Here is an 18,212-nt window from a genome sequence, read left to right on the forward strand (position 1 = left end):
GTCTGTGACATCACTAAGTTTATTGCACTAAGCAAAAGGGGGGGGGGGGGGGGGGGTTGCATGTCATTTTAAACCAAGATGTGTACATACATTCTATCCACTTCTCCTGCTCAGACGCCTAAATTCAATTGGATCCCGACTTTGGAGGTGGACGGGCTCGACTGGGTCATTTCCTGCATAGCGGAGAGAGGACGGCCACCCTGTGGATCATACGAATAGATTCTTAGCCTTAGAAGGCGTTTAATACAATGAGTAATTACAATTGGGTCAAAAATGGTTCAGTTAATTTCTCCTTTCACCAGTGAAGGTGGGCCACAAGCGAAGTCCTTCTTGACCCAAGTGACTAAAGTCCAACATAAAAAGCACAAGATATTCATTTCAGGAGCTTAATTTGGACTAAAGAGACAAGCCAGTTTTCTCGAAAGCTTTTATTGAACAGTGCATTCAGTGCAACAACAATCCAAAATCTGACCAGTGGGGGTTGGTTTTGTTTTTTTTGCAGCTGGTGGATCAGGTGTGATTGCAGTTATTTTCCTGCAGATAGTGCCGGGAAATCTTCCGGGTCATCTGGGTTGGGGGCCAGTTCATCCTAACAGGACCACAAAAGAATTAAATTTTATTTTTTTTTTTAAAGCTTTCTTATCTAATCTTAAGAAATTTAGAACAACATACATCATCTGGCATTTAAAACCCGAATAATCATGGAAACGATTTTGATGTTAAAGACACTAATAAACCAGGGGTTCAAAATCACTACATTAGGTAAATTGCAAATAAGCGAGTTTGGTTATTTTCCCGACACCGACGTGTACTGATCCGTGAAAGACTGAAACATACCCTCTCCAGGATGGCTTTGGGTTTCTCAGAGCGAGTGCTTGGGCCGCCTTGCCCTCCTCTTCCTCCTCGACCTCCTCCTCGACCAGAGCGGCCAAGACTCCCAAAATTGATGTCCAAGAGGGAAGTGATGTCATTAACTGATTTGCGAAGGTAATGTCCCTCGTCCTCCAGGTCCTCCGTGGGTGTCTTCAGGACCTGAAGATTGAAGGTGCCCAAATAAACAGAGGCTCCCAAAGTATTTGTACAGGTAAAGACTACTGGTTCTGATTACATCATTACCTTTCAGATTAAATGTTCTCCATAATGACTTGATTTAACACAAACTATACCTGTTCATGTCTGTTTTTCAGGCTCCTAAACAATCTTTTAGATCATCACTTTACCTTACATGTATGGATGAAGAATTGCATAATTTAACCCTAAATTTAAAAAACATATTGACTCAAATAGGCTATTGGATTATTTAAAAATTTGTGAGAGAAGCCAGGGAAAGAGCTTCAGCCAGGAGGAAAACAATGAAGTCTTAGTTAGCATCTATCAAGAGGAACCGATTGCCGTGCTCCAGAGATAAAAAATGATTTAATTCCTATCCAGCAGCAGGCAGCAGAGGAAGAAAATGTTCAGTTCGAAATGCAGCTAATGATACGATTCACATAGAGCGCCAACAATCTCATTGAAAATCACGTTTTTATTTAAGAGTCACACATTTGTTGTGAAACTATATTAGAATTCGTCAAAAGTACATCATTATGGTTTGAGCCATTTTTAAAAATCTGTTTTTCCATTATCTAATTCCAATAAAACTAAGAGTCTTACCATGTGGCTCTTAAAAGAGAAAAGCCACAGACAGTCAGTCATACCATTTCTGCTATGTCTCTTCAAGTCTCAGCCATATTTAGTAAAAGAGGTGACCAAACAGCCCCTCTACTTGGAAAATTAATCTGAACTGGTGCCGGCTCGACAGCTTCACCCGAGAGTGCAGCAACTCTCTCAGTCACTGATGGGTCTGCTGGTGAACACGGTTACCTAGTGCAGCCCGGGCTCTTCTGAATAGAACCTTTTCATGCAATGAGTTCAGCAGAGAATTCTGATATGGGGGGAACAAACAAAGAGAGACACCTTTCCACACTGGCTTGAGAGGAAAAGGTTTCATTCTCACCTCCAGGTTTTTGGACTGGTGAATGACCTTCGCTTTGGAGGGAATCTTGTCCTCTGCTTTGCGGATATTAAACTCCGATTTGGGACGCTTCATCTCCTGCATGGCCTTCCACTCGTCCAGGGACATCTCCATGGCAACGTGGACCATAATCTCTCCATTCTCCTCGTCGGCATTGCTAAGGAGTTGGAGGGGAAAAAAGAATTATATATGTCACTCAGTTTAAATTGCATTCTTACATGGTCAACTGTACATGTAGTGCGACAATGTAAAATAATCTGAATTTAAAAGCTTAATGCCATAAGGTACATTTTACACCACTAGGTGGATGTCGTAAGTGTAAATAAAAAGAGGGCACTTTTCATCTGGAAATATGGCAATGTGGGTTAAGCGACATTTCAAAACTTATGTCACCAATACTCTGCAAACAGGAAAGGAACTTCACCTTCACTTTCAGAATATGATACTTTAAATTTACTAATACAAAACAGTTTCCCCCAAAAGTGCCACTGGACGGTTCACTCATTACAGGATCTGCCGGTTAATTAAATTCTCTACAGTTCATGCTAATTAATCATTCGCGTGCAACTCACCAATTTGGATTCTCCTGCTCAGCAGATTTTTGAGGCTCCTCACTTTTGAGCGACACATCAGAAGTCACCTCCATTACCTCACTTCAAAAAGAGGAGAAAAAAAAAAAAAAAGACACATGGGGCAAAAACATGATGCTTAAACGCTGCCATAACGGTGAAGGCTTACTTACCTTGCGGCATCTTGAACGGAGCCCCAGTTCCACGGTCCTCTGCCTCCTCGTTTTTCCTCAGGAGATATTCCACTGAAATGATGGTTGAAAGTAAAACATTGCTCTCGTTTTTAAAACACCCTTTTTAAATGTCACCCATCCATGACCAATGAGACTTACGTTCCATTGTGTCGATCAAATTCCCTCTTGCCTCTCGGATTGAAGCTGTCCAGATTCCTGGAGTTCCCTCCAAACCTCGCCCCTCTCCTGCCTCTGAAACCTCCCCGGCCCTCCTGGTAAGAGTCGGGATTGTAGGAGGGCCTGAAAACCGAGGACGTCCAAAACTCAAACAGGGAGTGTTGTTCCAGCCTTCGGTACATAATGTCACTCACAGTCGGCAACACCATAGAAAACTCCTCTGCAGATTCACAAACCAAAACCTCCAGGTCCTGCGTCACGCAGTCATTAGAAACGAAGATTCAGTTCAGGTCGCATCCTATTCAGTGATACCTACTTATCAATGGAGTACTCCAGGGGGGGCTCCTCTTTCTTGGCCTTCCTTTGCCCAGCTGCAGCCCTCTTCATGCCCCTCTGGTCCTGCTCTTTGCCAGGTCCATCCTCGCCCCCCACTGCAGGGCCGGCCCGGCCAGGCTTCAGCACTGGGAGACACGCTTGTTTTTAAAAACCTCTCCCATTTTTGCAAGTCATAAATCTTTCAAATTTATATTTTAAAAACACCTGCATTTGTTTGCAACATGGTGACAAAGAAAAAAGAGAGAACTGGATACACACACACCACATACATCATATGTAGATTAGAAACTGTCAATAGAATAGAGTCTTAATAGAATAGGAAAAATAAAAATCCCTGCTGTATGCACGGAACCCACAAATACTTGGAAATACTTGGAAAGCTCTCTGGCATGATGCCCACGTGACTCTGCATCTCTCCCCCCCCCCCCAACAGATGACAAAGCGTCAGCAAATCAGCCTCTCTGGACTGAACTTTCGAGAAACAAGCCGCCGGCGCCAGAATAGGTCCAGATGCGTACTGACCCGGGACAGGGTCCTGACCGTCGAAACCTCTCTGGACGCGTCTGTCCTTCTGCGATTCCTTCTGACCGCTCTTTTTCTTGTTCTTCCTCTCCTCCTCGTCCTTCTTCTTCCTCTGTTTCGCCTTTTCGCTCTCCACCTGCTTAATCAAGTCGAAAGGATCCGCATCGTCGTCGAGAAGATCCCCGAACCTGTTCGCCACAACGCACCCGAAGGCGTCCGGCAGCATGGTTTTGGTTTTTTCTTTGTTTGTTTGGGTTTTCTTTTCTTTCTTTTTTTTTTTTTTTAAGAGCCTGGAAGTGTAAAAAGGGCAGGTGTTAAAAGACGAGCAGACGGACAGAAAAGTCCCACATACAAGAACCACAAAAAGATGAGAACGCACCGTTTTTCCAAGACAGCTACTGTAAAAAAAAAATTATAAAATAAAAAAAAAAAAAACCCGCTGGGGACGACAAGTTTGTTCCTCCTGTGGATATCCAGCAAACATTCACACCAGTTCGCAGGAACTTTTAAATGTTTGCAGGTGTGCGGATGGTGGAAAAACCACGCCCACGCGCGTCCCCCGTGCGTCTACGTGCGCCCCCGATAGGCGGCGCACTGACCCACATCCACCACAAGAGGGCTTCGTTTTGTTTGTTAACGTTAATGGGTTTTTTTTGCTTGTTTTTTCTGAACAAATTCATATTTACCACAATTGTGAGATTTGTGAGGCCAGGCATTGCTAGAGGGTAAAACTCCCATGGTGGAGGTTAAAAATGGTCAAACAGCGTGTCTCTGGCCAAGCATCATAATCAAAACAATCTTGAACAAAACTGCACTCACAAAAGAGTTTTTTGTGGAGAATTAATTTAGAGAATCTTTTTCCAGATAGGAATATGTTGGTTTTGTTGATCGGACAGATTACAACCTCTCCATATCTTAAGCTACAAATCTACGATGGGATGTGACTCTGCGTGGCTTTAATGACTTACACTAAGCTTTCTTAATCGTGTCTGCCTTGAAGTCTGCTTCAGTCATGACATAATTTTCCTCAGAGTGATCATTTAATCAACACAACTGATATCCAAATAATGTATAGAAAGTGCAAAGCTCTGATATATTGTAGCAATACATTCTTGAATCACGACATAGACGATACCTCGACTGACAAAGTCGAGGTATAGTTGAGGATGAGTCAGGATAAACATGCTGTGTATAAAGCAATTGGGCTTTATCTGCTGGTCAGAGTAGAAACTAGAGTACGAGTACGTGGAGTTACCTGCTGTGAAACTAAACAAAAAAGTCAAGTTCAGACTTTTAAATTGTATCTTACTGTTTCAAAGAAATTCCTGGTTATGAAATTTCTAGACCATTTCAAGTTGACGAAGTGCACCAAATCAAATCTCAGGCCTTTCTGTGTGGAGTTTGCATATTCTACCCATTGAATGTAGGTTGTTTTAAAGGGCCTCAACAATGACTTAGTGTCACAATGTTGCTCAAATTCAGAAATGTAGTGTATATTTGAATTAGGGTAGCGTGTGTTTCAAATCAGTGTCACTTTGGCGTGCTGTATGAAAACTATCCTCTGTGTTTTCATGACATGGGACAATCATATCTCAGAGTGTGTGGGATACAGTATGTGATCTAAACATCACAGTCAAAAACAGTCGGAATGCTGTCAAACAGAAAAATCTTTTGAGAAATCACAAGGTGTTTCTGCAGCACCGTTCATTTTAGTTGGATTTCCGTCTATTAATAGTTGAATGAATCTATTGATCTAGAATGTGCCTTGGGCTTCAAAGTATTTCATACTCGTAATCAATTAAGATTCTTAATCACTTGCTGTAATGTATTTCATTTATTTCTTTGTGAAGCATAATTTGTATTTCTTTTATTTTGTGTCCGAATGGTGCTAAATACATTTGCCTTGCCTTAGAACTCAAAGAGATAAGTTTAAGTTGCATTTACTACAAAACAAAATGCAAAATAACTGTCAATTTTAATTTCTGTTTCTCCCAAACAGTGCATCCTTTGTGCAAGTATTTCCGCCCACGAGTCGTTACGTAACTTTGGCGCCTCGGAGCCACCATTTCCTTGCCCTTTAAAATTACCCCCCCCCCCCCCCCCCCCCCCCCCCCCACACCCCCCACCCCCAAAAAAATGTAATAACATAAACAGACACACCAGCGCGGGAAACAGCCATCTGCTCCTGCACGGTGTAGAATTAGCCGCCTTCCACTCTGATTGGCTGAGCGACACTTTGACCTGCTCCCCATTGGTCAACATTGATGTCATTCAGTCGAAGCGCGCGTCTTCTGTTTAAATCTGATTGGACGAAACCTTTTCGACTAGTCGCGGTGCACGGAGTGCTCTCCTTGCTTCTCATTGGTTCACATAACTTCCTGTCGCTCTCTGTGGATACTGCTATTGGTTGATAGTGACACGTGGGCTCGGATACTCGTAGCCGATTGGTCCCTTCACTGCTCAGGCGCGATTTTGCAACGCGGGAGAAGAGTGCGGTGAGCGCACACTCGGGTCAGTTCAGAGGAGCCGCCGGCCCCGAGGAAACTTCCACTCATTCTCACAACTGACTGAAACTAACGCAACGCGAACCGGATCGGTTTCTTTCTTTTTCCTTTCACCTTTGGAAATGAAGGACATATTCACTCCAGACTGAAAAAGGCGCGCCACTTGCAAGAGTTACTTTTTAACCAGGGAAAGTGTGTTTCGGTTACATTTGTAGCTACTGAACACCGGGCGCCGGGAAGATGGCCGAGAACAAGCATCCGCACGTTATTTTCTGCAACGATTCGCCGAAAAGAGTTTTGGTGTCCGTGATCAAGACCACCACCCCGATCAAACCGAGGAAAGCGGAGGCGCTGACCCCGACCAGCCCCGGCTTCAGCGACTTCATGGTCTACCCGTGGAAGTGGGGGGAGAACGCCCACAATGTGACCCTGAGCCCGGGATCGGTGAGCGGCGCTGCGTCCCCCACCGGGACGCAAACCGCCGGGGAGGGGGACACTGGCTCGTCACCCGACCAGATCAAGGTAAACAAAGTTTAATTCATCTTCTGCTATGTTTCTTGATGCGATTATCCTACAGGTGTAAACAGCACTGATACTCTGAAACAATAGGCAAAGTGCATTACCGGGCCACAGATTATATAGAAAAGTTTACAAAGATGCAAACTGTTCAGATCTGAGTCATCATATGAGACCAAGACAGTCCAAAGATTCAGAATTCCCCCCTTTTTTTCTTTCTTCTTTTTTTGAATGAAAAACTGCTCTGGCCTCAATCTCAATATGGCCGAAGAGGAGTCATTTAAAAAACGCCCGCGCATTAGGGTGTGACACGCTGGATTTTAAACCCCAGTCACTTCCTAATCCCGCAGCAGCTGCTCATACATGACGTCGCCGCGCGCCAAAAATCTAACCGGATGTGAATGGATTACAATAAAAAAAAAAAAGTGCTTCCTGCACAACCCAGCACGTGAGCTGAAAGTAGCGCCCCACAATAGTTTCATTGTATCAACTTACTCTGATATATTGTATGATGCTACCTAGTCAACATAACCCAATGGGAAGCACCCATATGATACATTTATTAACTTATGAACATTATATTCTATTTGTTTGACATAGAAGCCTATCATATTTATCAATAACTGATGGAGAAGTAATACGTTTGTAATTCCTCCCACAACCTTTTCAAATGTTCGTATGTTTTATGCACAACGATGTCGGATCTTAATTTTTATATTAGAAACAAGACTTCATGTTTTTCAATAACCAAAACACTTGCATACCGTTACCTTAGCAATATACTTTTAATCGTGTTTTCAGGATGGAATCCGTAGAGGTCGACCGAGGGCCGACACGGTCCGGGAGCTGATCAGCGAAGGGGAGACTTCATCCAGCCGCATCCGCTGTAACATCTGCAACAGAGTGTTTCCCAGAGAGAAGTCGCTCCAGGCCCACAAGAGAACACACACTGGTAAAAAACATTTATCCTCATGCAGACCTGTAGAGGTTTTTCGTAAGCTGAATAGTGACTAAGCCGTATCAATAATTAAATTCCAGGAGAGAGGCCTTATCATTGTGACTACCCGAATTGTGGGAAGGCGTTTGTCCAGAGCGGTCAGCTGAAGACCCACCAGAGGTTGCACACTGGGGAGAAACCCTTCGTCTGCTCAGAGAAAGGTTTGTGAGACGTATGTTTTGTGATGATTTTAAAGTAGAATAGTTTCAGATATAATTGTAGCGTATTTAAATGGATTTTATGAATCAAAATACTGGTTCTTTTCTCTCTTGCCATTTCATAGTATAAAGTTCACGTGATGCGCGTTGATGCAATATTTAAATGTCTGCAAACTTCTGCTTTCTTCTGCAGGCTGTGGGAACCGGTTCACACATGCAAACCGTCACTGCCCAAAGCACCCTTTCTCCCGCCTGAAGAGGGAGGAACCAAAGGAAGGCCTGGACAAGGCTCAGTCTGTGGACAACAAGGCTGTAGCTGAGTGGCTGGCAAAGTACGTGAATGCAAGATGTCTCGTACTCACGGCTTGAACTCGACTGATGATTCATGATTATTGGAATCGTCTGCTTCTGGTTATAACCCAAGAGCGTCTGCCCTTGCAGGTACTGGCGAACCCGGGAGCAACGTGCCCCAACAACGACCAAGGTGAAGTCGCAGGGCAAGGCGAGGGCGGAGGACCAGGAGCAGCAGGATCCCATGGACTTCCAGTCCGATGAAGAGAACGGTGAAGAAGAGGAGGCGGCTGCGGAGGAAGAGAAAGGCGTCCCGGGAGGAGCGGCCAAGCGCCGCCTGCAGGAGCAGCGGGAGCGTCTTCACGGCGCCCTGGCACTCATCGAGCTGGCCAACAACCTGTCTCCCTGAAACCCCCCCCCCCCCCCGCCCTGGACTCTAACCCCCAACCGCCTTCCTGAAACGCGTGCTGTCACTAAACCACGTCCATAAATGCAGATCTACGTCTAGCTTGGTTCATCCAAGAAGGCGCTGGGTTGGCCCTAGATCAGTGTTTATGCACAGAATCATCTGTTTCCCCTTCACAGCATCAGGAAGGCACAAGCTAAAGCACCTTATTGAGCTTCCATTTTATCCTTTTAGGCTGCTATAATGGTAGATTTGACAATATGAAGAATGTCTTTCTCTCTCCTGTCTTCTGAAGGCAAAGAAAGAAAACCTATTATGTTTTTAATTTGTTTTGTTTGCACTTTGATAACGAGTTTTGTTTTTTTTTGTTGTTTTTTTTCCCTTCTAAGTATATTGTGTGTATAAGAGTGTTGGACTGGTGTATATATGGATTAAGCTCAGATGGACAGAGTGATACAGGGTGTGGTCATGCATAGGAAACGATGAGTTGCGTTTAACTGTCGGGTGGCCGCTCGTGTTTCCAGGTTTCATCTCCGGCATTTTTATAAGCACAATTTCACTGCCACTGATGGCAGCAGAAATGGACTGAAAGGTTCAGATGGTTTTTCTTGTTTTTGCGTGAGCGGTACACCACATAGTTTGAAAAAAAAAAAAAAAAAAAAAGGTGGTGAGCAAAGGTGGACAAGAAGAGACAAACGCCAGTGAAGCTGGATAAATCTGAAATTTATCATGGGTCATTTTTTATTTTTTTATTTTTTTTTGGGAATGCGAGGTGATCATTGCAAGCCTAATTCACATGTCTGATCAGGAACAACATATCCACACTTTGTTTACAAAATGTAGGCGTAACTACGTTCGCCTAACCGAAGGCTTCAGTTTTTCTATACACTGACTTCATTCTCATGCCGTGTCTCCATTTAAATGGCAATTTTCCCTCATTACAGGTGGAAGCCTACACCTAATGTTTGTTTTTGGGTTTTTTTTTTAACCAGAGGAAAATTGTCTGATCGATGTCCGTCATCTTTTATATTAAAAGGTGACAGGCCAGTTCATACAAGTGTTGCTATTCTGTCATCTTAATTCAAAATTTTAATGTTTAGGGAATAATTTCCCCACACACATTCTATTGCTCTTTTCCTGTTTGGTTTATACATTGAAGCCCTTAAAACGCGGAACATTGAAACAAAAAAAAATTCCAGTTTGTACTCAAATTGGCGTAAATTCAGACATTGACTTTAAATGAAGCACTTAACCTCCCATTAATAAGGCTTGGATTAAGCTTGCAATGTGCTGACGATGGCTCCTGTTTTTGCGTAAATGTATTTGTGTAGTGCTGGGCGATTTTTATATTTTGTTTCTAGGCAACACTACATCCTCCAACACTGTTCGAAGCCTCTTTCCAACTGGTGGTTGCGGTTTAACCTGCACCAGAATCCGATCACTTTAGCTGTGGCGTTTCAATCGGATAGAGAGAAATTGTGTAGTTACCTTGAACTGGAAATCAATTATTGATAATCAAAAAGTAAAAAAAAACAAAAAAAAAAAACAAGAACCAAATGATCTATTCCCAGTTAGATTCTTTTTTTTTTTTTTTTTTTTTTTAACCCTGTCTTATTTTGTGGTTTGAGAAAATTTATGCCATTTTTAATATATTACAAAGTAGATTTTTTGTTAGAAATTTGTGCACAATTTACAGAGAGCTTTTAAGTTTTTAGTTTCAGTTTCTCACATCCCCTCTGCTAACATCCCTCAACAACCTCCATGATTTGAGTGTGTAGAGTGTTCCTGCTTGCTTGGTAGACATTTTATTACACATTTTTTACACAGACTTCTTTTACAGGCTGTCCACGCTGTTCTTGATTTCTTCATCTTCAATAAACATTCACGGAATCTGACGAGCTCCGTGTGACTGGTCCCTTTTATTGAGAAAATTGCATATGTGAATGTGGTTGTCCCATGATGGACTGACGACATGTCCAGCATGTCCCCTGCTTTCATCGGCGGGCAGCTGAGATCAACCCCAGCGCTCTGCCTCCCTCAATTGGATAAAGTAGTATAGGAGGAATTTGCTCCAATATGAAGTAAGATATTTCCACAATGTGGTGGATGTTTAAATATTGTCCTTCAGACTGTTGAAAACTTCCCTGTGGACTCCTGTGCGGTGTGACTCCTCCGCTCCGGTCTGGCTGTGTTACCCTGAGAGTTGGTCTTGTTAAAGGTGAAATATGAGAACAGGAGTCCTCCTGAAACACTGCGAGGAGAAGAAAAGCAATTGTTGGGGTTATTGTATAAACGTTGCCTCAACTGTACATTCAGGTTTTACAACATGGCCGCACGGACTGACTGGCGAGCACGAACAACAACTGAAAAGCATCGATATGCTGATTTAGCGCAAAAGCTGATGTGAGAGAACCAGAAAGCACGTTTGGACTCCTCTATATCGGGCACCTGCATCTATTAAAGCAACGACTGCGACAAGAAAAATGATCGCTTGGTCACACAACACATTTATAACTGAAAATGTTCTTACCAAACGGTGAGGCCGAGGAAGTTAGTCCAGGAGAACAGGTAGTCCCCACCAATAAACATACCGATGTAGGCTACTGCAACATTCTGAAGAAAATGACACATTATTGCTCATATTGTAGACTGAAACCGGGAAAATAACCATTTTTCTGTCTGTCATGGAACTAATAAAAAAACCAATACGTTCATTTATTTAGTATTCTTATCAGCACTGACTGACCTTTATCGCTCCTACTACCGTGGTCGTGAGTGCAGAGTTATAATAGTTGCACAGGACAATGGAATACATCACCACAAACCTGTAAAAACAAAAAAAAAAGTGACAGAGGCAACAGTGGAAAAAAACCTGAGAAAGCTTGATTTCCTGTGATATTAGCAGATAAAGAGATCTTATGAGAACATGGTGACATACCCCATTAAACAGGACATAAGGAAACAAAAAACAAACGTTGCTTTGGCCCAGTCCTCAAAAGTGATTACCTGGGGGGAGATGAATACGCACAAAGCGGTTATACTGCATGTCGTCTGTGAGCGCCAACAGGAAGAGAGAATAAGCCTGATGACAGACGCTTGCATGTACCTTATGGAAATCTCCAGTGAACGCACTTGCCACGACAGTGGGGATAACAATGAACAGTGCATTGTAAAATAAGACACCATATTTGCCCAGGCTCTATGAAGAGGAAGACAAAAAGAAACATATCTGAGATTATATTGACAAAGCAGCTCACAGTGTGGTTCATTTGTTGGGACGTTTCAACAAAACAAAATAATTAATGAAACAAAATAACACGGGAAAATCCCTGTTTGTATTCCATTTGGCAACGCAAGTCAAAATGAGTGTGTGGAAGGGTTTTGTTTGATGTCCTCAGAGTTTTTCGACCACGGAAATATGTAACGGCAGAAACATGCACTTTGTGTTCGTTTGCAGGAAGAAGCTACCTGATCGCCAAGTTTCTTCTTGGTGTACACACCGGTGGCAGCAGTGAACGCATCGTTGAGCAGGACGAAGGTGTAGCCCTCCACATTGAAGGCCAAGTCTGAGCTAGTAGATACAATGGAGATGAAGAGGAATGTGTAAAACAACAACAACAACAACAACAACAACAAAAGTGCAATTAAAAAGAAATGATTAGCATTTTCAGACGTTATACCTGGCAGCAATCATGGCACCAACGATTATAGCCATGACACAGTACACAATGCTTTTTGGAAATGTTTTTCTGAAAAAGAAAAAGCTTTTATTTTCCAGAGTTACAAATACACACACACACATATATGCATTTAATAAATCACATTTACTTATCTGCATATTACCTATTCGCTCTCCCGAGAGTGCAAATCAATGCATGAGGTTTACTCAAACCAATTCACAACTTCTATTAAAGGATACCTTGAAAGCATCAAAACTCACAAAAAGTAACTTTAATGGTGTAGCATGTTGCAGCACTAGTGGTTTACGTAAACATTGCAAAGACAAAAAAAAATAAAAAATCACGATAAAAGCAAGGAGAATAACACTAAATAAGTGTTATAATAAGTGGAGGAAAATGGGAGTAGGTAAAAATATGAAAGAAAAAAAGTAACATTGAATAATAAAAGGCCATAAATAAATTCTGAACATTTATAGAAAAGCATAAAATGTATTTTTAAAAAAAGGAAGAGGCAAACAGAAAGATCTTCAGCCATTTTGTTCAAAAAAAAAAAAGAACTCACAGTTTGAGTGGCTCTGTAGTTTTATGGGAGTTATCCTCTATCCTGCTCTATTTATCCCACTTAGGGTCTCAGGGTTAACAAGTCAATCCCAGCTGACTATTGGCGAAGGCACGGACGTAGTGGAGGGGCTGGACAAGGCCGCTAGTCCATCACAGGGCAAACATAGAGAGTCAAACAATATTCACACCTCTCAGCTCCAGACACACCAAATAACCTGAAACTTGTGTTTTTGGATAACATGATAAACAACCATTAAATAAACCATTACAGAAATGAGTCTGAGATGAGTCAGTCCCTTTAGTATATATGAAACTGAATAAATATTGACAAATAAGAACAAATACCTCAGTATGTACGCTTCCATGACCAACGTCATCAGAATGGTGAATTTCCTCAACACTGTAAACATGGGTAAACTGTGAAAGACAACAGGTTTTTGAGAGTTATGTGAAAGTTAAACTGCCAAAATCTACCGAATCAAACAACATCCAACCTAAGTTTCTTGGTGCTGGCCAGTCCTGTCACATGGTTGCCAAAATACAGCAAAGGGAGAGGGAAAATCTGGTGGGGGGGGGGGGGGGGGGGGGGGGGGGGATGAGGACACAGGATATACAGTTATATCACGATGAGGCTGTTAAAAAAAAATGTAAAAAAAAGATAATTTCTTACTTTTATAAAAACGCTTCTGTCAAAATCCTGATACTTGACTGTTTTGCTCATTTTGGCCGCATGCAGGACAACAATAGTGGTGATCAGCTGGAAGAAACACATTGAAGTGAGTTTAGTTTACAGATTAAAAAAAAACAACAACGAGAAAACAAGACCTGACGCTCTCACCTGTCCGATTCCCAAACACAGGTAGGACGGGAACCTGCAACACACCAACAGCATGAATCCTCCTCAGATGTGCTCATCTCAGATAATAAGACCCCCCACCACCACCACCCGGTTGGATGAATGACCGGGTGACAGCTCCGCTCCACACACCGCCTACCTGAAGCTCGTCAGCACGGTTTTATTCACCACGGTGATCAGGAACGAGCTGCATGCGTAAAACAGGGCGGCCAACAGCTGTGACAGCCTGGAGTGCTCCACCTGCTCCTCACCGACTTCTGCTGACATCGTTGGATGGGGTGAAAACACTTGTTGACGTCTTAAAAAAACCCAACAACAACTAAACACACACATGTGTGTAGAAAGTGGAGAGATTGCTGGTTTCCTGTTAGTCACTGCAGAGCAGCTGAAGAGGAAGCCAGGCAGAGGGGCGGTCCGCAAACTATTGCATAATTCAGGAGGGGTCCAAAGTTTTCTCCCTTTATTGTCCGAGTGCCTGGCTGCGCCAGCGTTAGAATTCGACCAAAACAAAAACCAACAACCCCACATTTGTTCTTATATGTGTTTGGCACACAGCGACCAAACGCCAGATAGAACATAAATAATAGATAATATAATAAAAACACACTCAAAGAAGTGGCTGCTCGGGTGAAGTGTTTAGCTGTACTCACTCTGAATTGTATTGTGTTGGAATAATGCAACTTTCATATTCATTGAGCAAAAACACGCAAGAAGCAGGTTCTTGATTTAGAGCTTGAATAAAGCACACGCTTTAAAAGCAGAGGATGAATGGAATGGAAGGTATGTTTAGATTATATGTGGCACACCTTTCGTGCATTAATCAAAATGACTTAAATTGTGGAAATAACAATGTTAACAAGACTGAAGGTATAAAAAAACAAACAAAAAAAAAACAACTAACAAAGCCAAACAAAAAAACAGCGTTGGAATACATAGTAATTAAAACATTCATTATTAATGTACAAAGTCTACTACTTTCCCCCCATCAGATCTAGACCAAAGAGCAGGTAGTTATCTGTACTAAGTTAAAGATTGTTATATGAAGAAGAATAGTCATCATGATTCAGTAGTCGGCTAGGCGAAGCAGGTTTCAGACAAATATTTGAATGTGGTGTGCTGCCATCAGCAGTATGTGCAGATACTTTAATGTGTTGTTATCAGTAGATGAGGCTGCACAGCGATGTTTCAGTTGTTGGGATGAATATATGGATATGACAATGAAATCATGACTGACGTGACAAGTTCAAATGCTTAAACAGGGAGAAATGTGAAGATTATATGTTTTCATTGTCAACTGACTGAGTAGTTTATCTTGTCTGGCTGCTGACTATATACTATATAATATGTGTACATTTAATGGTAGAGCTTGCCCAAATCAAATACCATCAGATTTACTGACACTGGAGAGATTTTGCTCCTTTTGGGAAGTTGTGAAACACATAGCACTGAATTAAAAAAAAAAAAAAGGGCATCTCCAATTTTTTGTAGGGTTTAGGGTGGAAGTGTGTGACACCTGTGGACATTAGAACCACTAATGTCACAAATTTTTACCAGTTTGTCCACAAGGTGGTGCTATAGCACCAATCCAGAAACGATCCATCCATTCCTCTTACACCTGCTTCACCTGAGCAGAGTGGAGTGGTGAGCTGGACCCTGTTGTCTTCTTCATTGCTTTTAACTAACTTACTAAATAACAACAACAAGCAGGTGGTGGTTTTAGCCCGGGGCCAAGTTCAGAATCACGTCCTCAGCTTCCCACGATCCAACATCTGGCCCCCGGCCAGTGAGCCGGGTGCCATGCTGACACCCAGTCTTATTCATCAACAGCAAAGAACGGCTTGACTCAAAAGTTATAAGATAAGTTATACTATAGGATCAATCAAACTTTACTTAACTCCCTCCCATTTTTAAAAGGCACATTGTCAAGGCCGCTTGCCTTCAGAAAAACAAAACATGGATTGTAAATTAGCATTTTCCTTTTTTTTAAGAAGAAGAAGAAGAGGATGGCCTGGCGGCTTGGTGTGTGTGTGTGTGCTTTGAACGGGAAAGAACTCCCTTGATTCTCCCCCACCCAAAAAAAGAAGCACTTTAAAGTCTATGTGAACTCCTTTTCCCTCGTTCTCTTACAGACCGAGCAAGTTTTAAGAGTACAGCAGCTTCGCCCTGGTGTACTGTAAGTAAGTTAACTTCGGGATGAAACTTTCTAGGAATGCGGAGGTTTTCACAGACACCGGCTGACACAACTCTGTTGTGGTTGTGAAATATTGAACCAGCGCTTTAAAGGATCTTACCTGAATAAACAAAAATGATCCCAACAGCCTTTTTTTCTTGTCAAAAGAGAGGCAGTAGAGCAAACAAGACCGACAGGTAAACCGCAAAAAAAAAACGCCTTCCTTTGTTGGATTTCGTTTGTGTACTTTCGTTTTGCAGGGCTGTTTACTGCTTCTCTTTCTCACCGCTCATAACCAATCCCTCTTAGATCAACTTTTTCACATGTTGCCACCTCCAGTTGGATAGCAAAGAGACACAATAAGCTGTCTTGACAGTAGGAGGGATGAGGTACCAGTACCTGCAGACTTACGCCAGCAGATTAAACGAATGTTTCAGGCAGGGTTTTTTTTTTTTCTTCATTGTGGTCCTATCTGTCCATTGTGTCATCCAATTCTTTTTGTTGTCTTTTCTGCCTGATGATGGGAATTAAAAATCTCGTGCTCCAGAAGTTCCTGGCATGATGCTGGCTATGCCCTTTAAACCTCTTTACAGTTGGGATGCTTTGACCACCAACCTGCTCCGACTTGAAATCACTCCGACGAGAACGTATTTGTGAGCGTTCCAAAAAAAAAGGGTTGTGTGACTCAGAGGAAAGATAATGACACGGCAGTGTGCTGCAGGCCTTTTTGTCATTTCAAACAGTTAGTAATTCACTATTCACTACTACAGCGTGTGTTGGCACGGGTGTTAATGTCAGCAAATTAGGTTTTCTGGCCATGTTTATACTGCGGTAGCAGAAATTACAGGCAGGTGAGGAATGAAATCTGGAACTGATGCCAGATTAACTGCCACTCTGGATACGAACAATGAAAACAGTTTCGGGTTTAAAAATCTGCTGCAGCCATTATGGCATTTCTCCAAACCGAATCCGTGGTGCACGTAACGTGTTGTGACAAAACCCTGTCGGAAAGCACACGGTGCAACATCTCATTACACTTGCATGATTAAAATGTTGAGTTTCACTTTCCTGAGACGTACTTTCTTCTTTTTTTTTTTGCAACTTCTATCTTATGCAACATCTATGAAGTAGAAACTGACATCCAGTAACCTTTTCAAACGGAGGAGTCAAAGTAACGTTCAAAGACAAAACGTTTGCGTCAACAATGTGAAATAAGAAAAAAAATCACCAAATTGAATAGAGGACAAAAGAGCAGTCGGTCAATGAGGAACGCTCCCAAAATAAATGATCTCATTGAAGCTCTCCAAAAAAGGTTTTACAACGTGTTCCCTGAATCAGCTTGTCTGCATGTCATTCGCTCCAGTCTGAAGTGCATGATGGGTTTTGATCATGACAGAAAAAGACTGGGGGGGGGGGGTTACCAGAGGTACATACTCCAAGAAAATTAGATAAAGGTAGTAGGGCAAAGATACTATTTTGAGTACAAGTTCAAATATTGCCCCTTCTCATTAAGTAAGTGTCCCATTTTTCCAAAATTGCATCTCCCTTTTCTTTTTGTAGTCTCAGGGTGAAAGTCAGGCGCTCCATGCTGTGAATGTTATTGACTATGGGCCAGCCATTGGTTAATCTTCGGCGGTGTCATGGAGAATCTTAAGGCCTCTGAAGATCTTCTTCCACATTAGACAGCAAGGTTTTTTTTTATAGAAAATCTGACCCATTGATTCTGAACATCACATTGTTGAGCCTGATTGCCCAGTAAGCTCTGTAATGGTTTGTTTGACAGTGACAAACTCGATGGTCTTTTATTTTGCTATATCATCATTAATACACCAGAGAATGAGTGGTCTTATCCGTGCTGCTATAAAGTATTTACTAAAGCATGGGAAGCTCATTCCCCCTTCAGATGGACAAAGATTGGACTAAATAGAGCAGTCTCGGCAAAATATATATATTTTTTTTATTCCATTATTCTGTTACCTAGGTCCAGGGTCAAGGAAGCCCATCTGTTCAAATCACTTCTAATACGCACATGAAACGGTTGGTAATTTTCTGTTTAGAGCGCAGATATTTCTTTTGTTATTTCATAGAGTTAGAATCCTAATTAAACTTAGATTTCATTCTGAGGTCAAGCGTTGGCTTGAAAATTAAACATCAGGGCTTGTGTCTTTTCCATAAATTTCCATATTTCAGCAACAGATCCGTCAATTCTGGGGACCCCCAAATCTGGGTTTTCAAGACTAACCAAAATACCATCTGCATGAAGGCTTATCTTTTACTCAGAG

At 42.2% G+C, this 18,212-nt stretch overlaps 3 protein-coding genes across 5 annotated transcripts; 1 reads left to right on the top strand and 2 right to left on the bottom strand.

Annotated features, from left to right (window-relative positions):
* LOC308112223 (intracellular hyaluronan-binding protein 4-like) lies at nucleotides 1–4,333 on the bottom strand. The gene is made up of 9 exons (XM_080467562.1): nucleotides 4,171–4,333; nucleotides 3,792–4,081; nucleotides 3,250–3,394; nucleotides 2,916–3,056; nucleotides 2,757–2,828; nucleotides 2,587–2,667; nucleotides 1,997–2,171; nucleotides 838–1,032; nucleotides 1–589 (listed from the first exon to the last, which is right to left on the bottom strand). The coding sequence occupies exons 2-9, from the start codon at nucleotides 4,015–4,017 to the stop codon at nucleotides 527–529; spliced, it is 1,098 nt and encodes a 365-aa protein (XP_080323688.1). The 5' UTR covers nucleotides 4,018–4,081; nucleotides 4,171–4,333; the 3' UTR covers nucleotides 1–526.
* Nucleotides 4,334–6,278: 1,945 nt separating this feature from the next.
* znf367 (zinc finger protein 367) lies at nucleotides 6,279–10,180 on the top strand. The gene is made up of 5 exons (XM_080467102.1): nucleotides 6,279–6,817; nucleotides 7,613–7,763; nucleotides 7,850–7,969; nucleotides 8,160–8,298; nucleotides 8,408–10,180. The coding sequence occupies exons 1-5, from the start codon at nucleotides 6,536–6,538 to the stop codon at nucleotides 8,664–8,666; spliced, it is 951 nt and encodes a 316-aa protein (XP_080323228.1). The 5' UTR covers nucleotides 6,279–6,535; the 3' UTR covers nucleotides 8,667–10,180.
* Nucleotides 9,425–16,242, bottom strand: slc35d2 (solute carrier family 35 member D2; the record flags this gene model as incomplete). 3 transcript variants are annotated; one of them, XM_080467101.1, is made up of 13 exons in its annotated part: nucleotides 16,052–16,242; nucleotides 13,900–14,017; nucleotides 13,743–13,776; nucleotides 13,575–13,661; nucleotides 13,399–13,466; nucleotides 13,250–13,321; nucleotides 12,344–12,412; nucleotides 12,132–12,234; nucleotides 11,770–11,862; nucleotides 11,602–11,669; nucleotides 11,410–11,488; nucleotides 11,194–11,276; nucleotides 9,425–10,914 (listed from the first exon to the last, which is right to left on the bottom strand). In XM_080467101.1, exons 4-13 carry the CDS (start codon nucleotides 13,623–13,625, stop codon nucleotides 10,788–10,790), a joined length of 813 nt encoding a protein of 270 aa, XP_080323227.1. In that variant the 5' UTR covers nucleotides 13,626–13,661; nucleotides 13,743–13,776; nucleotides 13,900–14,017; nucleotides 16,052–16,242. The 3 variants fall into 3 exon arrangements, with proteins under 3 accessions (XP_080323227.1, XP_080323225.1, XP_080323226.1); XM_080467099.1 differs by lacking the exon at nucleotides 16,052–16,242 and having other exon boundaries at nucleotides 13,900–14,150; XM_080467100.1 differs by lacking the exons at nucleotides 9,425–10,914; nucleotides 16,052–16,242 and having other exon boundaries at nucleotides 11,190–11,276; nucleotides 13,900–14,148.
* Nucleotides 16,243–18,212: the final 1,970 nt, after the last annotated feature.

Source organism: Lipophrys pholis, assembly GCF_963383615.2.
Source record: "Lipophrys pholis genome assembly, chromosome: 7".
NCBI lineage: Eukaryota > Metazoa > Chordata > Actinopteri > Blenniiformes > Blenniidae > Lipophrys > Lipophrys pholis.

Bases quoted from the DNA above. Each gene is read 5' to 3' on its own strand.
- znf367 (XM_080467102.1), top strand. From the start codon at position 6,536: ATGGCCGAGAACAAGCATCCGCACGTTATTTTCTGCAACGATTCGCCG. The intron at 6,818-7,612 runs GTAAACAAAGTT...TCGTGTTTTCAG, and splicing joins CGTCACCCGACCAGATCAAG to GATGGAATCCGTAGAGGTCG. The intron at 7,764-7,849 runs GTAAAAAACATT...ATTAAATTCCAG, and splicing joins CCACAAGAGAACACACACTG to GAGAGAGGCCTTATCATTGT.
- LOC308112223 (XM_080467562.1), bottom strand. From the start codon at position 4,017: ATGCTGCCGGACGCCTTCGGGTGCGTTGTGGCGAACAGGTTCGGGGAT. The intron at 2,829-2,915 runs GTAAGTCTCATT...CCATCATTTCAG, and splicing joins TTTGATCGACACAATGGAAC to TGGAATATCTCCTGAGGAAA. The intron at 2,668-2,756 runs GTAAGTAAGCCT...CTCTTTTTGAAG, and splicing joins TCCGTTCAAGATGCCGCAAG to TGAGGTAATGGAGGTGACTT.